General features: G+C 36.2%; 1 protein-coding gene across 7 annotated transcripts in view; it reads left to right on the forward strand.

The window, feature by feature from the left end:
- Window positions 1-19,757, forward strand: part of CHD1 (chromodomain helicase DNA binding protein 1) — a 58,968-nt gene that overhangs the window by 23,543 nt on the left and 15,668 nt on the right. For all 7 annotated transcript variants that reach the window (XM_087741601.1, XM_087741595.1, XM_087741600.1 and 4 more), the window contains 19 exons: window positions 1,879-2,028; window positions 2,327-2,604; window positions 4,146-4,371; window positions 5,223-5,323; window positions 5,573-5,751; window positions 8,028-8,155; window positions 8,724-8,940; window positions 9,564-9,653; window positions 10,523-10,713; window positions 11,821-12,009; window positions 12,321-12,483; window positions 14,081-14,233; window positions 14,722-14,793; window positions 16,593-16,742; window positions 17,362-17,510; window positions 17,797-17,893; window positions 17,979-18,074; window positions 18,950-19,126; window positions 19,343-19,503. In XM_087741601.1, the coding sequence (XP_087597727.1) occupies window positions 1,879-2,028; window positions 2,327-2,604; window positions 4,146-4,371; window positions 5,223-5,323; window positions 5,573-5,751; window positions 8,028-8,155; window positions 8,724-8,940; window positions 9,564-9,653; window positions 10,523-10,713; window positions 11,821-12,009; window positions 12,321-12,483; window positions 14,081-14,233; window positions 14,722-14,793; window positions 16,593-16,742; window positions 17,362-17,510; window positions 17,797-17,893; window positions 17,979-18,074; window positions 18,950-19,126; window positions 19,343-19,503 (2,967 nt within the window). The remainder of the gene's footprint in view (window positions 1-1,878; window positions 2,029-2,326; window positions 2,605-4,145; window positions 4,372-5,222; window positions 5,324-5,572; window positions 5,752-8,027; window positions 8,156-8,723; window positions 8,941-9,563; window positions 9,654-10,522; window positions 10,714-11,820; window positions 12,010-12,320; window positions 12,484-14,080; window positions 14,234-14,721; window positions 14,794-16,592; window positions 16,743-17,361; window positions 17,511-17,796; window positions 17,894-17,978; window positions 18,075-18,949; window positions 19,127-19,342; window positions 19,504-19,757) is intronic.

The raw sequence follows: 19,757 nt of genomic DNA on the forward strand, positions 1-19,757 counted from the left end.
GGCCCTCCCTAAAAATTCTTGCAGAAATGGGAAACTGCTTAAGTAGATTGTCTCACAACAAATTTAAGTTAGAATCCCTTAGTTAATGCTGAATTCTTCTTGTTTGTTTTTTTCCCCTCTGACATGTTTAAAAGTTATTATAGTTCTGACAGTAATTAACTTTATTGACTAGCAAAGAATTTTAACTGAAAATAAGCTCCTTCTAAATGATAAATCAAAAAGCTTGTGAAAAGGATTATACGTTGTTATTGTGGCAGTGAGAGGCAGTGACCTATGTTTTTTATGAATGGTGTGTAGAAATTGAACTGTTCTATTATTCCTCTTCTCTCAATTCGTGGGTCACCTCAGTGTTCAGGGTTGCCAGTATAATATCTTAAAGAAATGGTAGCTGGAAAAAAAAATTGGGCGCCAAAAAAAAAGTGCTAACTATGCAAAATGGTACTTTCCTAGCAATGAGCTGTTATTCATAGTCTTCTGTTAGTTAAGAATTTGATTGCATCTAATAGCGTACTCTGTTACAGGCAGGAACCCCATAAACAAATCACTTCATATATCCAGTGCTTGAATTTTTGCGCTATGATTCTTCTGAACAAGTATGTCTGCAGTTGTTATCTGACATGCAGATCAGAGATTTCTCAATATATAACTTGGTACATGATCAAGCCTTAGAGGGTGATGGTTTATATCTGGTTTTTATATTTCCAAATAAATACAGGTCATGGATTTATGTTATTATTTTTTTAATTTACCGTTTGCAGAAAAAGTATTTTAATAAGACATTCTGTAGTATTGGCCATGTGCCATCTGTACAATAGACACACATATGTATTTGTCTTGGATGACTGGAACAATGGGAATGTAATTTCCTCCAGGAACGCAATGTCCTGGAAGACAGGAAAGAGAGAATAAGATAGGGATCAAAGCACTGATTCTTAGGCTTCCTGATTGGAAATTTAAGGGAGAGATTTATTGGTAATATTCCAGCTTTGATGAACATTACTACTGCTCTAGCACCTTGGTCAAGTAAACCTAAACCTGATGATACTATAAAGATGTAGCAACATTTCAATAATGTATACCAGGCTTTTTCCTTTCTTTCTTTCTCATGAAGCTATTAAGATTAAATTTGCCTGTGTAAAGTCAGAGTTTGAAGCAAGATACTGGTCATCAGTAGGTACATCTTCCCTGTTGCAAAGCAGAAGATCTCAGCTATGCAGGAGCAAGGAGATCCTGCTGCTCAGTGACAAGCGTCTTACTCGTAGTATCTTGCCTGATTGTGAAGCACTCATCTGGGAGCTCAGTGGGAGCTTTTGGGAGCCAGTGCCACTTACAGGTTGCTGCAAATCAAGTTTTTCTGGGCATTTCTTGAATCTGCCTCTATTTTTTGATTCCTGTGCCAAAGTTGCTATTCTTCACATGGGCCACAGGGACCTTAGGCACTAGACAATATGAGACTCTCCGGAATATAACATGACTGGGCTTTATGATTTGAGCATGTAGAAGCTCTGATAAATATGTATCTTTCCAGTTAGACTTGTAAAGTGCTTTGGTTTCTTAATGTCATGGTAACTCATTTCTTCATGCTGAAATTTATATAGAAATCCAGATTTTTGTTTTATTTTGGGTTTTAAATCTACCTCTTGATAACAGAAAACTTAGTCCAACTCCCTTTGAAGCCATTGGGCATTTCTACTTATTTGTTATTCATTGATGACAATTTTTCTGTCTCATCAGCTGAAATAACTGTTACAAGATTTTTATTTCTGTGAAGAATGTTGAAATTACAGCAGATACTCTGAGCATGAATATGTGCATAAATATGATTTAAAAAAACAAACCAAAACAATGTAAGTTACTCTTGTCTTTCAATATGTGCAGTGAAGACTGGCAAATGTCGGGATCAGGGTCAGTATCAGGAACTGGTTCCGATTCTGAATCAGAGGAAGATAGGGAGAAAAGCAGTTGTGAAGAGAGTGAATCTGACTACGAGCCAAAAAATAAGGTCAAAAGCCGGAAACCTCCAAGCAGGTAACAAGTCTTGCATTTGGATACTCTGGTACTATTTCTAATAAGCAATTGAGTGTTTACTCCTACTGTACCCACAAATGAAAACATAATGTGTATTAAAAAAGAAAGAATTTTTTTTAAAGCTACATAAGATTTTAATATACTAATGCTTTCTAGTTAATTCCTTTCCCTGTCTGCTGTAACTGAAAAGGGAGTAGCTGAGCATTCTTGAAATACATGTGTTCAGAAATCTATACAGAAGATTTATAGTTGTCCCGGTTGAAACATCATTGTTGTGTCATATCTTATTGTCTTCAAGAATTAAGCCAAAAAGTGGGAAAAAGAGCGCAGGACCGAAAAAGAGGCAACTTGATTCTTCAGAGGATGAGGAGGAGGAAGAGGATGATGATGATGATTATGATAAAAGAGGATCTCGTCGCCAGGCAACAGTCAACATTAGTTACAAAGAAGCTGAAGAAACCAAGACAGATTCTGATGATTTGCTGGAAGTTTGTGGAGAAGATGTCCCACAAACTGAAGAAGATGAATTTGAAACTATAGAGAAGTTCATGGATAGTCGAGTTGGCAGAAAAGGAGGTAATTTTTTTTTTCTTTTTTGGTGTTCTTAAGATTCTGGAGTGCATTGTGGTGCCAACTTCAACAATGTTCTCAGCTGTAGGTGACCTGTGAGGTTTATAAACAGCAATAATTTTAAAGTTACCAAAAAGTCATATTGTTTTGTCTTTCATATTCATAAGGTTGTTCCTTTTTAAAGTTCACTCTAAGTGTTGCAAAGTAAAATGTAGAATTGCATACCTAAGTAGAAAATAAAAATTAAGTGGAATATAGCTCAGTATTGCATAAATGCCTACCATATTGTTACACAACTGTTTGTAGAGTTTAGTGATACTTGATCAGTATGAATTACATACAGTGGAGCAGAGAAAGTGGACTAGATAAGAGAGCTGACTAGTAATCTGAACCCTGAAAGATGCTGTTAGCAAGGCTGAACCACTGAGGTTATGATTTCAGTTGCTGCTGTACAAATTGTCTCAATACAGTGCAATGTGTGGAATGACCACAAAATGCATCTAAAATTTCAGTGGTGCACTTGCATGTGAACTCTTAAGAGTACTTTGTGAATAGTGGTAGACATGTCATATTTCCAGCAATAATGGGATGCAGGATCTAGCAGTTCTGCTTATGTGTTTGAGTCTGCAAGTTCCGATTCTAATTATAAAAACAAACACACACAAAAAAACTCCAACCTTGGGCCCCTTGCACTTCAGAGCAACCTTTCTCCGTTAGTTATACCCAATCTCTAAAGTTTCTGATCCATCTCGGAACTTGCACTCTTCCTCCTCTCAACTTTCTTCTCCCATGCTGTCGCAAATTCTAGTGTATCCTCCTCCATTGCGTAGTGTTACTGCTGTGGTCAAAGCCTTTGGAACTAAGCTTCTTATATTCTTCCTGCCCAGATGATGTTGCTGCTTGTGCTGTCTTTTGCTGTTGCCACTCTCTGTTGCTTTATCTGGCCCCTGCAGCTTGCTGGGCTCATTTCCTTACCTGGCTGTCCTCACAGAAATGAGCCTGTTTCCTGCTGCTAGTATGCTTCAGCTGTGATACAGACTGTACTTAATTAAAAATTTTCCCAGGTAAGCTAACAAAGGCAGAAAAAGTAGTAAAACATGTTTAGGAAGAAATAGATTTATACTATCCCTAGTAGTAGGTTATTGATGTCTTGAAGCTGACCAAGCATAACATCAGATGTCTTTTGTATGCTCAAAGGCGAGAGTACTATGACAGAGAAGGCGACAAGCAGCGTTAGTGGAGCATTTCCTGGTGATCACATCAAAAACTAGGAAAGCAAAGAAAATTCTCATGAGAAAAGATAACATATTGTAGGTTAGGTGCGGAAGTTTTGGTTGCTTTTCTGATTTTCTTTTGACTACTTGGCATGTATTAACATATCTACGCCATAATTGCTCAAATAAGAGTAATGACATGAGAGCTGTATATCCTAGTCAAGTATATGCTCATCTAAAAGTATCACTAATTGCTTTCTACACTACATTTCTTACTGGTTAACTTATAACATTGCACACCTAATTAAGGCTTATGATGTGGTTTCTTCTCAGCCACAGGTGCTGCAACCACCATCTATGCAGTTGAGGCAGATGGTGACCCAAATGCTGGGTTTGAAAAGTCGAAGGAGCCAGGAGAAATACAGTATCTTATTAAATGGAAAGGTTGGTCACACATCCATAACACTTGGGAAACTGAGGAAACACTGAAGCAACAAAATGTTAAAGGAATGAAGAAGCTGGACAACTATAAGAAAAAGGATCAGGAAACAAAACGATGGTGAATATTTTTAAGTAGATTGCCACTATAGTTATTTTGTGACAATGTAGATTTTTTTTTGTGTGTTTCTGAGGCTTGTTACCTCTTTTTGAGGGCATAATTTCAAGTGTCTATGCAACAGGAAGACAAAAACTTTAAAAGTTGTAGCCTCCTTAACATGTTCCTGTAAGATAATCCTCTGAACCTGATTTTAGTGTGTGTGTTATAAATGGAGTTTTAACAAGACAGGTAGTGTTTAAAAATAAGTAATAAATTGTACCTTTTGCTAATTTTGTCGTTATACATTGATCAGAGTTCTTCAGGAATCGCTGCAGAGATTAATGTGCATTAGCTGTTTCAGAATACTTTGAAGAATTCATTTTTCTTGGCTCAAACCTGAGGTTCAAGCCCGAGAACAAAAACCTGCAGAAATCCGTGCATTTTAAAGTCGCCTTTTTGGTGTTCAGTTTTATTAGTATGTTTAGTATAATCAATGAGTAGTGGTGGGATTTGTAGCAACTTAATCATAAGATGGATTCTTACAGTGTGAGCCACCCTGAATATTGTTCCATGAAAATACCCTGTAAATTACACTACTTATTGTTGAGAACAGGTATTCTGAATTAGCTGCATGACTAGTATCACCTGTAGCTGTAGTAGTTGTGTCTCTTGATAAGCATTCTAAGTCATTAATGATGAGGCACCTAGGCCAGATGCCACACTTCTGTAGTAGGAATTTCTGTTGTCCCTTCTAAGAAGGTCTGTAAGCAACATTCCTGTGATGCTTACATTCAGAGCTTTAGAGTTGCCAGATTATCTTAGTTTTAGAACTATACAGTGTAATAAGTGTTGTAAATTAATTCCCATTACAGGCTGAAAAATGCTTCTCCAGAAGATGTGGAATATTACAACTGCCAGCAGGAGCTTACAGATGATCTACATAAACAATACCAGATAGTGGAAAGAATAATTGGTATGTTACAAACTGGCAGACAGAAAACAGTGTTGAGAATTCTGTATGTTCGCTGCATTTGTAGTTACGAAATTCAGAATACTAATATCACTAACCTTTTAATCCAAAACAAAACTTCAGGTAAAGAGAGAAGTTATCATACTGTCTGTGCTATGAAGCTAGCTTATGTTGTCTTATTACCTAAAGTAAGTGTTTTCATAAGATACAGAAGTAAAATGGTGATCAGATATCTCTGGTGTATTTCTGCAGCTCATTCAAATCAGAAATCAGCAGCTGGTTATCCAGACTACTATTGCAAATGGCAGGGTCTGCCTTATTCAGAATGTAGCTGGGAAGATGGTGCTCTCATTGCCAAAAAGTTTCAGACACGCATTGATGAGTACTTCAGCAGAAATCAATCCAAGACCACTCCCTTTAAGGACTGCAAGGTGAGTTTGTAATTTGCAGTGGATTTATAATCAGTTGTATTGGGTCTGGCTGTGGTGGAATTAATTTTCTTCATAGCAGCCTGTATGGCCTGTGTTTTAGATTTGTGACCTAAACAGTGTTGATAACACACCAGTGTTTTGGCTGTTGCTGAACAGTGCTTGCACAGTCTCAAGGCCTTCTCTGTTTCTTGCTATGCCCTTCCTGCCCTGAGTAGGCTGGGAGTGGGCAAGGGGCTGGGAGGGAACACAGCCAGTACAGTTGACCCCAACTGACCAAAGAGATATTCCATGCCATTTAATGTCGTGCTCAGCAGTAAAACTGGGTGGGCTGAGCAGGGGGTTCAGAGGTGGCTGTTGCTTGGAGACTTGCTAGTTATCAGTTGCTGGTGAGTTAATGTGTCACTCCCTTTCTGTCACTTGTGGGATTTTTTTGGTTGTGGGTTTTTGTTTTGGTTGGTTGGCTTTTTTCCTTCACTCAATAAACTCTTTACTTTGATCCACAAGTTTTTCTCACTTTCATCCTTTCAGTTCTCTCCCCTGTCCCACTGGGGTGGGGAGTGAATAAGCAACTGGGTGGTGGCTTAGCAGCTGGCCAGGTTCAAGCCACCACATCAGTTGTGACAGTAAAACTGTGAAAATATTCTATGAATACGGAGATAAGATATATATTATGAAATACTTTTTGAAGGTTGTTCAGAATAGTGATAATGATATATAGTAATATATATGGAAAATATAGAATCGTAGAATCGTTAAGGTTGGAAAGGAGCTCCGAGATCATCAAGTCCAACCTGTTAACCTAACTGCCTGATCTACCTCTAAACCATGTTCCTAAGCACCACATCCACACGTTTTTTGAATACTTACAGGGACTGTGATTGTACCACTTCCCTGGGCAGTCTGTTCCAATGCCTAACCACTCTCTCAGTGAAGAAATTTTTCCTAATATCTAATCTAAATCTTCCCTGGCACAGCTTGAGCCCATTTCCTCTTGTCCTATCACTTGTTACTTGGGAGAAGAGACCAACACCCACCTTGCTACAACCTCCTTTCAGGTAGTTGTAGAGAGCAATAAGGTCTCCGCTCAGCCTCCTCTTCTCCAAACTAAACAACCCCAGCTCCCGCAGCTGCTCCTTGTAAGACTTGTGCTCTAGACCCTTCACCAGCTTCGTTGCCCTTCTTTGGACATGCTCCAGCACCTCAGTGTCCTTGTAGTGAGGAGCCCAAAACTGAACACACTGAGCGGCCTCACCAGTGCCAAGTACAGGGGCACTATCACCTCCCTGGTCGTGCTGGCCACACTATTCCTGATACAAGCCAGGATGCCATTGGCCCTCTTTGCCACCTGAGCACACTGCTGGCTCATGTTCAGCTGGCTGTCAGCCAACACCCCCAGGTCCTTTTCCACCAGGCAGCTCTCCAGCCACTCCTCCCCCAGCCTGTAGTGTTGCATGGGGTTGTTGTGACCCAAGTGCAGGACCCGGCACTTAGCCTTGTTGAACCTCATACAGCTGGCCTTGGCCTATCGATCCAGCCTGTCCAGATCCCTCTGTAGAGCCTTCCTATCCTCCAGCAGATCGACACTCCCACCCAACTTGGTGTTCTCTGCAAGCTTACTGAGGGTGCACTCAATCCCCTCATCCAGATCATTGATAAAGATATCAATCAGAACTGGCCCCAATACTGAGCCGTGGGGAATACCACTTGTGGCCTGTCGCCAACTGGATTTAACTCCGTTCACCACCCCTCTCTGGGCTTGGCCATTTAGCCATTTTTTAACACAGCGGAGAGTGCGCTTCTCCAAGCCATGAGCAGCGAGCTTCTCCAGGAGAATGCTGTGGGAGACAGTGTCAAAAGCATTTAGTAAAGTCCAAGTAGACGACATCCACAGCCTTCGCCTCATCCACTAAGCAGTTCACCTTGTCATAGAAGGAGATCAGGTTGGTCAAGCAGGATCACTACTAACAGTAGCTTTTTGTATATACTAGTCCACTGCGTTTTTACTGGCATTCAAAGATGGTCTTGTTTGGTATTGTAGTTTATTTTAAAAGTAAACTTTGAGTGAGTTAGTGTCACTCTCATTGTGAAATTCAGATTAGCAATCAAAATAATTTCAACTTGCAGATTGCTTGGTGTTTTTATACGGCCTAGTTTTCGTCGATGGATAAAGAGTAGACTTGATGATCTAGTAGATCCCTACTGCAGTTTTTCCTATAGGAAGACATTTTTTTAACTTCAGTCAGTAGTAGCACTGATGATCAATTTGCTTTTGACAGGTTCTAAAACAGAGGCCAAGGTTTGTTGCACTAAAGAAGCAGCCATCTTATATTGGCGGACATGAAAGTTTAGAGTTAAGAGATTATCAGTTAAATGGATTGAATTGGCTTGCTCACTCATGGTGCAAGTAAGTATAGTCTGAAACAAGTTTTTCTGTTTGTAAATTGTAAGCATTTGTAAAACTTTGAACTTGATTTTTCTGTATTTTTTTTAAGGTGGAGGGTTTCATACAGTAAGCTCAAAGTAGAGATCTGAGGGGACTGGTTTTGCTCTAAGTAGTACCAAAGCTTATCATTCCATGGCTGTTCTCAAAAAACAGCTAAGCTCTGTTGTTGCTTTCTTTTAATTATGTATAGGGGTAAGTCATATTTTTAAAAAATACATCAACCTAAACCAGTAAAACCAGAAAATCCAAAGCAAACTCTTCTGAAATGTCAACATTAGTATTATACTTTTAAATTTAGACTCGTGAGGAATACTTGCAAGATTTTTGTTAATTTTGTTAATTTAATTAAGGTATTAAGGTGGGGGATAGAAATTGTTTTTATGGAAAAACAGTGGAAATAAACTTCTTCAAGACGTATCGTTGCAAAATCTTGCAAACTAGTATGAGTAGTTTTTATGCTCAAAAGATAATAATTTCTTCTTGTCCAATCCCTCCCCCTCTCTACATCCCACCTACATTTTTTTTTTAGAGGGAATAGCTGTATTCTTGCAGATGAAATGGGTCTGGGTAAAACAATACAAACAATTTCTTTTCTGAACTACCTGTTTCACGAACATCAATTGTATGGGCCTTTCTTGCTGGTCGTGCCACTTTCTACCTTGACATCTTGGCAAAGAGAGATTCAAACTTGGGCTCCTCAGATGAATGCTGTAGTTTACTTAGGAGATATAACTAGCAGAAATATGGTGAGTATTTCTATTTATCATTGGAAAGGCTTGTAGATAATCAAGACTCACTTCATGTTCCTGTCCTCTGCTAATCTCCAATATTTTGATTAGGACTGAGCAAATACTTACTGAAACGCTGTGTTTAAGATGTAAATTGAAAGCTTAGATTTTGATCTGATATAAAGATGTGTGAAAGATTTCCTTCCTGCTTAATAGTGAACAGGATTAAGAATTTAGTCTTGCATTTCAAAACAAATTATCTTCTGCCATATGATTGTTTAGGTGGATATAGTAAAAATAAACACAAAAGCAAGCCAGTCATGATCTTAATCTGTTTCCTGAAAGGTTGCTGATTTGTTTTCTTAATGTGTTTTCTGAATGTTGGTAATTTTATCCATTAAAGTAAAAAATGTTTTGTAGAAATTCTTTGCTCTTTATTCAGAAATTTAAACAAACTATTTTTGGAGTGCTTAGACAGGTTGGAAGTTCAGTCTTGTGTATGTTAATATGTTGTCCTTCTGTTTTGTGATCATATTATTTTATATCATTAAACATTTACATTGCTGCAGTACTTAAATTCATCCCAGTCAACAAGACCTTCTTTTTTCTCTAGTTTATAGTTCACTTGATTCTTTTTGTAGATTAGAACTCATGAATGGATGCATCCACAGACCAAACGATTAAAATTCAACATACTTCTAACAACATATGAAATTTTGCTGAAGGATAAGGTAATCATACTTCTTCAGGGAGATAAAAATCATTTCTCCAGTGTAGAACTCTCTTTAGACTTGCATGTATTTGGGTTGTGGGCCATTAAATTTATGGAGAGTGTGATAGCTTTTGCTTTCGGAAGTATGAGAGTGCGTGGCTTGGGTTTTGGGGTGTTTTTGTTTGTTTGCTTATTTTGTTTTTTTTTAAGCACTTCTAGATTTTCTGTGCATGTGGTAAGGCTTTCAGCATTTTTCCATTTCTTTAACTGGGTAACACTTCTCTTTCTCCAGTTTGCTTGGGATTCTCATTACTGTAATAATCTCTTCCCATCTTCAAGAGCTCTACTTCTTTGCAGACCACCATCAAGGAACTGAAAAAGAACCCAGCGCCTAGCCCCAAACATGATACAGAACTCTGAAATCCCATGTAGTTTTTCTTTGTTATTATGCATACAGTAGTATGTGTACATGTATTGACACTGTCTCCATAGTGGTAGCACACAGAGTTACTGTTAATGCTTCTAATGGTATATGGAAATTTTTATACATAGTCAAGAAGCAGAACATTTTTACTTCCATTTTGTACGTGCTGGGAAGAAGACGTCAATAGCGATCATTTTTCTGCCATACAAAATTAATGTGGGTCAGACTTCTGGCCAGTTTTTCCTTTAAACTTAATTTATACTTTCTTGGGGTGCTTGCACAGCCTTTCATTGAATCTGGCAAATGTAAAAGCCATAATTAGTACTAAAAACATATAGCTGTCCATATTATATTAAAATAAACCAAAAAATGATGGTGTTTATAGCTTGATTATAAAATGTTGGAAATTATGCAATATGTTTATTTGTATAACGTGTGTCGTCCCCCCCCCCTATTTCTTTAAGTCATTCCTTGGTGGTCTGAATTGGGCGTTCATAGGAGTTGATGAAGCTCATCGTTTAAAAAATGACGACTCTCTTCTGTACAAGACTTTAATAGACTTTAAGTCTAACCATCGTCTTCTTATTACTGGAACCCCTCTGCAAAACTCCCTCAAAGAGCTTTGGTCTTTGTTGCACTTCATCATGCCAGAAAAGTAAGAAAGAGTTTTACATTATTCTTTTTAATATTTTTTTTTGTGAAGTAGTGTAGTGATTTGAAAACTAATAGAGGTAAAGAATCATACTGAAAGATAATTTAAATATTCTATATGAAGTAGATGCATATATATTTTTTCATGCTGCTCCTGATAAGGAACGTTGGTAGCAGTTGTCACCTTTTTCCATTTTAGCAGACCAGAAAAATAATGGATTTGATGTATGGGTCAGAACCTGGAAAAAAGGCTTCGTATTAGCCTAAGAGGAAAACCATATGGATTTACTCTCGGGAAATAGCACAGAACCTTTTCCGTGTTAGTACTATTAGTGAAAAGAAATTTGTACCAAGATGCCCAATATCCTGTAGTTCTGATAGCTGGTTTTCCCATACAGTTTGGATGCAGTAAGCTTACTGTATCGACCTAATTTTGTACTGACCTCTGTTTACACTTAAGACAAATTAGAGCTCATGTGTGAGAGCACATGTTCTTGTCAGACATCTTGTAAATGCCAAGCACCATAGCTCCATTCAGTTTGAGCTAATTTTGAGTATTGACTTCTTCAGAACCTTACAAGCAAAGCCACTTGGTCTAGTACCCATTCTTCATTTGATCATAAAGTCTGTTCTCCTAGTCTGTTAGCATAGAGGATGGTTACACTTCAGCTAGACCATACAATCTTCAAAAAGTACATTAAGTAGTCTCTTGTTGTCTTGCACACCCTCCAGCCATACAGCTGTTTTTTCATGCTACTCGATATATGTAATAATGGAATTTCTGTAACCATCTAGGTGAGTATTCTTGCAGAAAAAGAAAAATGTTGGATTTCCACTGGGGAAGTTAAAATTCAGTAGTTTTCATTCTGTAAATGTTTTTGGAACATTCCATTTTTCTGTTTACAGGCAAAGTATTTGGAACTTCTTGTGAGGTGAAAATTCAGAAATTGGATAAACAGAAGGGAGTGGGGAAGAAATTTAAATGTGTGTGTGCTCTTGTGGTATATTTATACACATTCTCTGTTTGTGTTATCCATCTTCTTGAATTTTGCTTCTTCAGGTTGTTCACAGTATTGTCACTATCTTGCGCTCATTCTTTATTATGTTGAAGGTTTTCCTCCTGGGAAGATTTTGAAGAGGAGCATGGCAAAGGGAGAGAGTATGGTTATGCAAGTCTTCACAAAGAACTTGAACCATTTTTGCTGAGAAGAGTAAAAAAAGATGTAGAAAAGTCTTTACCTGCTAAAGTTGAGCAAATTCTGAGGATGGAAATGAGTGCATTGCAGAAGCAATATTACAAGTAACAACACTTTTTAAATTGTGCTATTTTAGTGATATGTCTAAGTGCAATTTACTGAAGTATAGTAGTTTTTAATAATGCAATTTGAACTTGAGGCTTCTAGAGTTTCACACAGTAAAATTCTATGAAGCAAGGGCTCAAGAATTGCACTGGTCTAATGTCTATTCATGTAGCTTCTTTTATTTGGCATGTTAGTACATTCTTTTGGGAGCTGCTTTTTTTCTTTAGCTTGTTCATATTTTGAGAGCTTACATCTGTCTTGCTTCCACATATGGTTAGAAATTACTTATATTGTACATCTTATATCATAGGTGGATTTTAACCAGGAATTATAAAGCCCTCAGTAAAGGTTCAAAAGGCAGTACCTCAGGCTTTTTGAACATCATGATGGAACTCAAGAAGTGTTGTAACCATTGCTACCTCATTAAACCACCAGATGATAATGAATTCTATAATAAACAGGAGGCCTTACAGGTAATGTCACTTTTTTAATTAAAAGAAAAAAAAAAAGTTAAATCTGTAATATTAACAAAACTTTATAGTGCTCTGGCAGTTTATTAATGCTTATTGAAGTATATTAAGAAAAAACAGGTTCTCTGGAAACAATGTTCATCCTGGGTTTTACAGGTAAGTGAACTGATTTTTGTTTCTTAATTGGAACTGAATAATTGACAGATAATTGCCTAAATAAAATACCCCTGATTTTAATTAAAATCAAAGTAAAAAGGAAATAGTTTGAAACAGGCTGTATTTTCATGCAAAATAAACTTGGGACCTATTTTAAACCTAAGTAAAATAAAGTAGCTAAGCAGGTAAATGTAATGTAAGTGGAAATACATGTGACTGTCAGTGGTACACCAGCAATCTGTGTGGTAGCAGAAAGTCATCTGTAGAATGCTTTTAAGCCTTTTTTATAATCAAATACTGTTCTCTGTATGCCTGCAAACAACCAAAGTGAAAGGAAATGAAAGTAACAAGCATCCAAAGTTCAGTCTGGTTTTGTTGTTGTTGTTACAACAGCTGAAAACAATTATCATCACTACCAAAGATGGTCTGTTGTTTGGGGGATTTTTGTAAGGTTAGTTAATATTTGTACCAAAACTGTTCAGAAGCACAGCAACAGATAAGACGACTGTTGTTGTTGATGCAGTTTATACCAACGTAAATGTTTGTAAAGATTATTTTTTTTCTGTAAGCTTTCAGGTTGATAATTTAAATACCTTCCCAAAGCTACTAGTTTGTGCAGTGATAAATATCCTCCTTCTTTCTGGCAGAAAGAATAAAAGCACCTAACTCAAAATTTAGCATTCCCTAGAATTCTGTCCCAAGCATCTTCACCTAAAGAGCCCTAACGTTTTCAACAGTAAATTTCACACTTGCTTGAGTTTCTGTTCTAGTTATTCCCAATGGAGCTGAGAAGGCTTAACAGGCTTTAGGTGGGTTACCATGTTAGGCACCACAAACAAGATTCCTCTCACTTTATCTTGCCTGAAAAATTTGATTGATAGGCTTTGTTTAAAAATACTTACAGGGTTAGGCAGCAATACTTATTTTCAAAAGATAAGTGAAGAGAAAGTAGTACTAAAAGTTTTTTCTCAATCTTGTATTTTAATGGTTACCAAATTTTATTTTTTACTTGCAGAAATGAACTTGGGTCTATATCAGAACTGCTTAAATTTTTGAGATGTTAAGATAGGAAACTGAGCAATGCATTTCCTTTAAAAATATGTGAGTTAGTAATCCTGTTGATTTGTGTTAGAATCAACTAAACTAAAATCAGAGTCAACTTTCATGTTCAGTTAATGCTGCATACTACTAAATTTATATGTTGTCTTCTGGTAACATGAATTTGATGGGTTGGTTTTTTTCTTTTTTAGTTCTAGGAGACTATATATTGTATGCACATTTTAAACTACAGAATTCTTAAGGAATGTCAGAATTTGCCTTTTTTTTTTTTTTCCCCACAACAATGGAAAGAAAAGCAAACGTCGAATGAATGTCTAACCAATTACAGTGTGCATTAGTGTTTTGATGAACTTATTTTGTAATATGTAGTTCTTGTTTTTTGTAGCATTTAATACGTAGCAGCGGGAAACTAATCCTTCTTGACAAGCTGTTGATTCGTCTGCGAGAACGTGGCAACAGAGTTCTGATTTTCTCACAGATGGTGAGGATGCTGGACATCCTAGCAGAATATCTGAAGTATCGTCAGTTTCCCTTTCAGGTAAGAATCTTGGTGGTAGTAGCCAAGAAGCTTTTATTTTTTAATATAAGAAAAATCTTTTCTTTACTCTGAGGGTGACAGAGCACTGGAACAAGTTGTTCAGAGGTTATTTCATTTCCATTCTCTGTGACATTTAAAAACCACCTGGAGATGACCTTGGACAACCTGCTTTAGCTGCCCCTGCCTGAGCAGGGGAGTTAGTCAAGATGACCTCCAGAGGTCTCTTCCAACTTCAACTGTTTTCTGATTTCTTTACCACTTTGCTTAAGAAAAGATATAAGAAAAAGTGTTCTTTTCTAGAAAGAGTGGCAATCGCTATATCCTATGTAGTATTTTGAAATTAAACTGGTGAATTAAAAAATCACATGAAGTGATGCATCACTTTTTTTTACTTCACATAACAGTTCTAGCAGTTGAGAATTCAGGTTTCTCTGATTTTGAATGTAGTATAAGAATTACTTTTTAACTGTAGTATTCAATCTCTTTAGAGACTTGATGGATCAATAAAAGGGGAATTGAGGAAACAAGCACTGGATCATTTTAATGCAGAAGGATCCGAGGTATGGTATTTTTTTCGTAAGGAGTCTGTTTTATTTTTTTTCTCAAGAAATACAAAAACCACTGCACAAAAAAATTAAGGCTGAGAAAAGTGAGGAATATATCAATAAGGTTGAAAATGCATTGTTATTGCCTAGATGATAAGGCTTATGTCTGCTAATTTTTTTTTTGTCTAAGAAGAGCTTAAGTAGAAAACACATAACTTATGAAAATGGTATTTAATCAATTGTGTAGCTAAATTTTTTTTTCTTTAATGGTCTTTATCAAAGTTATTTTAATTAGTATTTAAGTGCTGCAGCAATTTAACCTCAGCCTTGTTGTTGTGTTAACCCAACAATGTTGACAAGATCATTGAACTTACACAAGCATTTAGCATCAAAAGCATCCTTTGGCAATGGGCAGAACTAACTTGTGTATATCCTTGCATGAACAACCATCTTTAATTGTTTCAAATCTGGCTTCTGTTGTCTTCATTTGTTGCTACCTACTTACTTGCCCTGGAAAAAAGTGAAGAACTGATTTCTAGCCATTCTTTGTGAGCAACCTATGACTACATAGGTGTCTGTTACAGATTCTTTCTTTTCTGAGTTGGAAAATTTGTAGCTTATTTAGCATTCCTAATATGCAAGTCATTCCATACCTTTGATCAGCTTAAATCTTTTGTCCTACACTGGCAGATTTGGGGGAGGGGAGGTTGTTTGGGGCGTGGTTTTTGTTTTGGGGTTTTTTGGGTGTGTTCTTGGTTTTTTAAAATCGGTAATTGAAGGATAGCATTTGTAAGTTGCTGCTGAGCTTGTTTCTGCTATGATGGAGGGAGAAGGACTTAACTCCATGAGGTAAACTTCAGATATTTGTTAAATACAAAAGTTAATTTTGTTTCAAATTTCTAGTATAGACAGTGTTGCCTTTTTCTGAAATCTTTGCAGTTACACTGTATGTTTTTTGAGATGAAGAGGAATTTAAAACTTCATGCATTTCAAAAATGGAGGCAAACTGCATTTGTACAACAAAATAATTATGTTCTCAGTTTTATTTTTTATTTCTTTCTTAAAAATTTGGAACATTCTGTATGGTTTTTGGCCATTACTGAGCTAAAGTCTACGTGGAAATTTCCAGCACAATTCTCAGGACTCATTCCTGAGTGTAATGGTTTGCTATTTCCTGTAACTGTACTGAAAATTGGGATTTTTTTTTTTTTTTTAACCTGTTGTACTCTATCTTAAATTTTATAGGTTATTCTATTGCATGTCTCAAGATCCTTCTTCAGTTCTTCATAGTTGTCTCTGAATTAATAATTCTATATAATCTACAGGCTTTTTCACCATTTTCATATTGTTCATGAATATGTTGAACAGCATTGAACCTGACAGAAGACTTTTGCTTCCTGTCTCTTAACCAGTTACGTGTAGACTCAAGCATCTTCCCTGCTCTGACCTGGCTGCGTAGGCTTCCAGGGCTTGCGGCAGGGGATGTGGGAGAGGGGCTTTGTAACATATAAGGATTTAGCAGGAGGGTTTTTCTACTTTTTGACCAGACTTTGGTTGGGATTTTTTGGTTGGTGATCATCTTCCAGGATGCTGCTTCCTTTAAACTGTTGAGAAGTCAGTAACTATTTATGAAAGAAATTGATATTAATGTTTGCTTTATACTTAAAGAAGCTTTAACTGTAGAACAGTTAGGGAATTGGTAGTATGTGTTTTTGTAGTCTGTGCCACAAACTGCATAAACAAGTGTTATACTGGTTCCTTTAAGAATTTTACAACTACTGTATATAAAACTATTTCTTATTTTATGATTTCAGGACTTCTGCTTTTTACTGTCTACCAGAGCTGGAGGATTAGGTATCAATTTGGCATCTGCTGACACTGTAGTTATATTTGATTCTGACTGGAATCCACAGAACGATCTGCAAGCACAGGCTAGAGCGCATAGGATTGGACAGAAGAAACAGGTACATACATTCAGCTTTAAGCTCCAAACCTGAAGGAGGGTCCAGTACAGTAGTTGTCCACTCTGTCTGCACCATTCAGTCTTCATGTATTTTTAAGAATAACTAATACTTGCTGCGTATGTCCAAAAATGTTAGTATTGCTCATTAACTTTTTTTTTTTTTTTTTAAAATCTCCCTATATGGAGAGATAGTATGGTAGCTGTGGTTTATGGATGGGAGAGGGAAAAGAGTTGTAGGCTTGTCTGCCCGGCATTCATTGGCATCGTGTTGTTCTAGAAAATAACTGCTACATCAGGCACATCCCCCTCGCTTAAAAATTTTTTAGTTTTCTTCAGGTTTCTTTGTTGAAGAAGACATACAGTAATAATTGGAAGTATGACAGTTTTGCCTGTGGCAATGCTTGTGCCAAATCACTGACATTTAAAAAAGACAGGTCTAAGAGTTTACTTCTCTGTTTTTTTAAAACACTTATGCAAAGGCTGTGGTAACATGATTAAACTAGTATTTCATATTTGAAACCAGTCAGTAAGTTCAGAAGATATGTAGTGAAGACTGAGATTTCTCCCTTGTTGTTGTTTCTTTTTTTTCTTTTTTTTTTTTCTTTTTTAAATATACACAGGTTAATATTTATCGGCTAGTCACAAAAGGATCAGTAGAAGAAGATATTCTTGAAAGAGCCAAGAAAAAGATGGTGTTAGATCATTTAGTAATTCAGAGAATGGACACTACCGGGAAAACTGTACTACATACAGGCTCTACTCCTTCAAGGTATATTTGTATTTATTTCCATATCAATTTACCCTTAAGTATATTTGACAAGTAAGTAAAAATGCAAGTTATTTTACTTGGTAAATGAAAGGCAAAATAAGGTTAAATAAGTAAAGATGCAAAGGATATTGTCTTTGTAGATTTTTATTTTCATATTAAATATATATTAAAAAATATATAGTTTTTATTTAACAGTAAAAAGAAAGTTTAATTGACTCATGATTATAGAGAACTTTTTCCAAGTTACTAAGATAAAATGTTTTTCCTGAAACATCCTTTATTTCAGCTCAACACCTTTTAATAAGGAGGAGTTATCAGCGATTTTGAAGTTTGGTGCTGAGGAACTTTTTAAAGAACCTGAAGGGGAAGAACAGGAGCCCCAGGTAAGTAGTGTGTCTTGACTGGATAGATAAAACAACTGAAAATATATATGAATTATTTCATTGTAAAGAGAAACTTCTTTTTTAGGAAATGGATATAGATGAAATCTTGAAGAGGGCTGAAACTCGGGAAAATGAGCCAGGTCCATTAACTGTAGGAGATGAGTTGCTTTCACAGTTCAAGGTATTGCCTCAGTAAATCAACTCTTATCTCTCTTTCTAATAAAATGTCTTTTCACCTATACAGTATACCTGCTATTAGTATAAACATTTAAAAATACATTATATAATTTGCTAATAAAATAAGAGATATTTATGAGTGTGTTAATGATCAGAATTCTAGGTAGCTTTGTTCATTTACTGCCTTTGTTAAGCAGCTGTGGTAGCGTTGAATGCAAAATATAAAGTTTGCATTTCTTAGTTGATGACTTCTACAAATAGCTTTTAGCCCTGAAGTAAACTTGAATGCCAGGTATCTTAAGCATTATCAGTTAAACATATTATAATTTGGGTGCAAAGAAAATGCAGGCTATGATGTATTTGTTTTGATCAGCAGATTATTAAATAGCTGATCTCCTGCTGCAGAACGATTGTTCATTTGCTATATATTTTGGTTTCCACAGTGTATTAATATTTGGTTAGTTTTATATTATTATAGTTTCACATTAACTCAGGCATTCAAATGTCATTAGCCCTATTTTGAAGGACATCATCTGAACAATCATACAGCTATCAGGGAGGTGTTTCATTGTGCATTTGTATTTAAAAGAAGAAAAGGATTCTCATCTTTTCTCATCTTAGCTCATGTTGCATGGAATCCGTGTCTGTTTCATAAATGAATAAAAATACTTTCATTAGAGACAGTGTTTCATGAAGCAATTTGTATGGATAAATTTCATATGTACTACAAAACAATAGCATATATATAAAGACATAAATATATAAATGCATAAAATATACTATCTGGAACTTTGTTTTCCTAAAATACTAGTTGCTCAGTCTTTTTCAAATAAAGTCATGTATTGATTTGATGAAAATACATATGTTCTGATACACAAGGTGGCCAACTTTTCCAATATGGATGAAGATGATATTGAGCTGGAACCAGAAAGAAATTCAAGAAATTGGGAAGAAATCATTCCAGAAGTCCAGCGGCGAAGAATAGAAGAGGAGGAAAGACAAAAAGAACTTGAAGAAATATACATGCTCCCAAGGATGAGGAACTGTGCAAAACAGGTGACTCTTGGTTCTGACTGACTTGTACTTTATGTTGCTGTTGGTTTAGTTTGTTTGTTTGGAGGTTGTTGTTGGGTTTTGGTTTTTGCACTGGTTTTTTGTTTTGATTTTGGTTTTTTTCCCCCTTTTCTGAACACACGTTTTTGACAGGCTAGGTAGAACTTTACTTATGTTCGTTAATCATATAGCTTTGAACTATTTATTCTCAAATTCCAGATCAGCTTTAATGGAAGTGAAGGGAGGCGCAGTAGGAGCAGAAGATACTCTGGATCTGATAGTGACTCCATCTCAGAAAGAAAACGGCCAAAAAAACGTGGAAGACCACGCACTATTCCTCGAGAAAATATTAAAGGATTTAGTGATGCAGAGATCAGGCGGTAAGATATGGGGCGACATATATGTTTAAAGGGACAAGACAATTTTTGAAATTATTATTATTATTATTATTATTATTATTATTATTATTATTATTAAGCTTGAAAGTACAGAAGGCACTTTATTTTTCCTGAATTTATTTGAAATTTTTTTTATTCTAGGCATTTAATGTTTTATGTTGTGTACTTTGTGGTGCTGACATAGTGAACTGTCATGGCAAGAATTTGAACCCATTTTAATGAGGGATAAAATTAGG

The sequence above is a fragment of the Nipponia nippon genome, unplaced genomic scaffold, assembly GCF_047370975.1.
Source record: "Nipponia nippon isolate SJK-2023a ecotype South Korea unplaced genomic scaffold, ASM4737097v1 scaffold_8, whole genome shotgun sequence".
NCBI lineage: Eukaryota > Metazoa > Chordata > Aves > Pelecaniformes > Threskiornithidae > Nipponia > Nipponia nippon.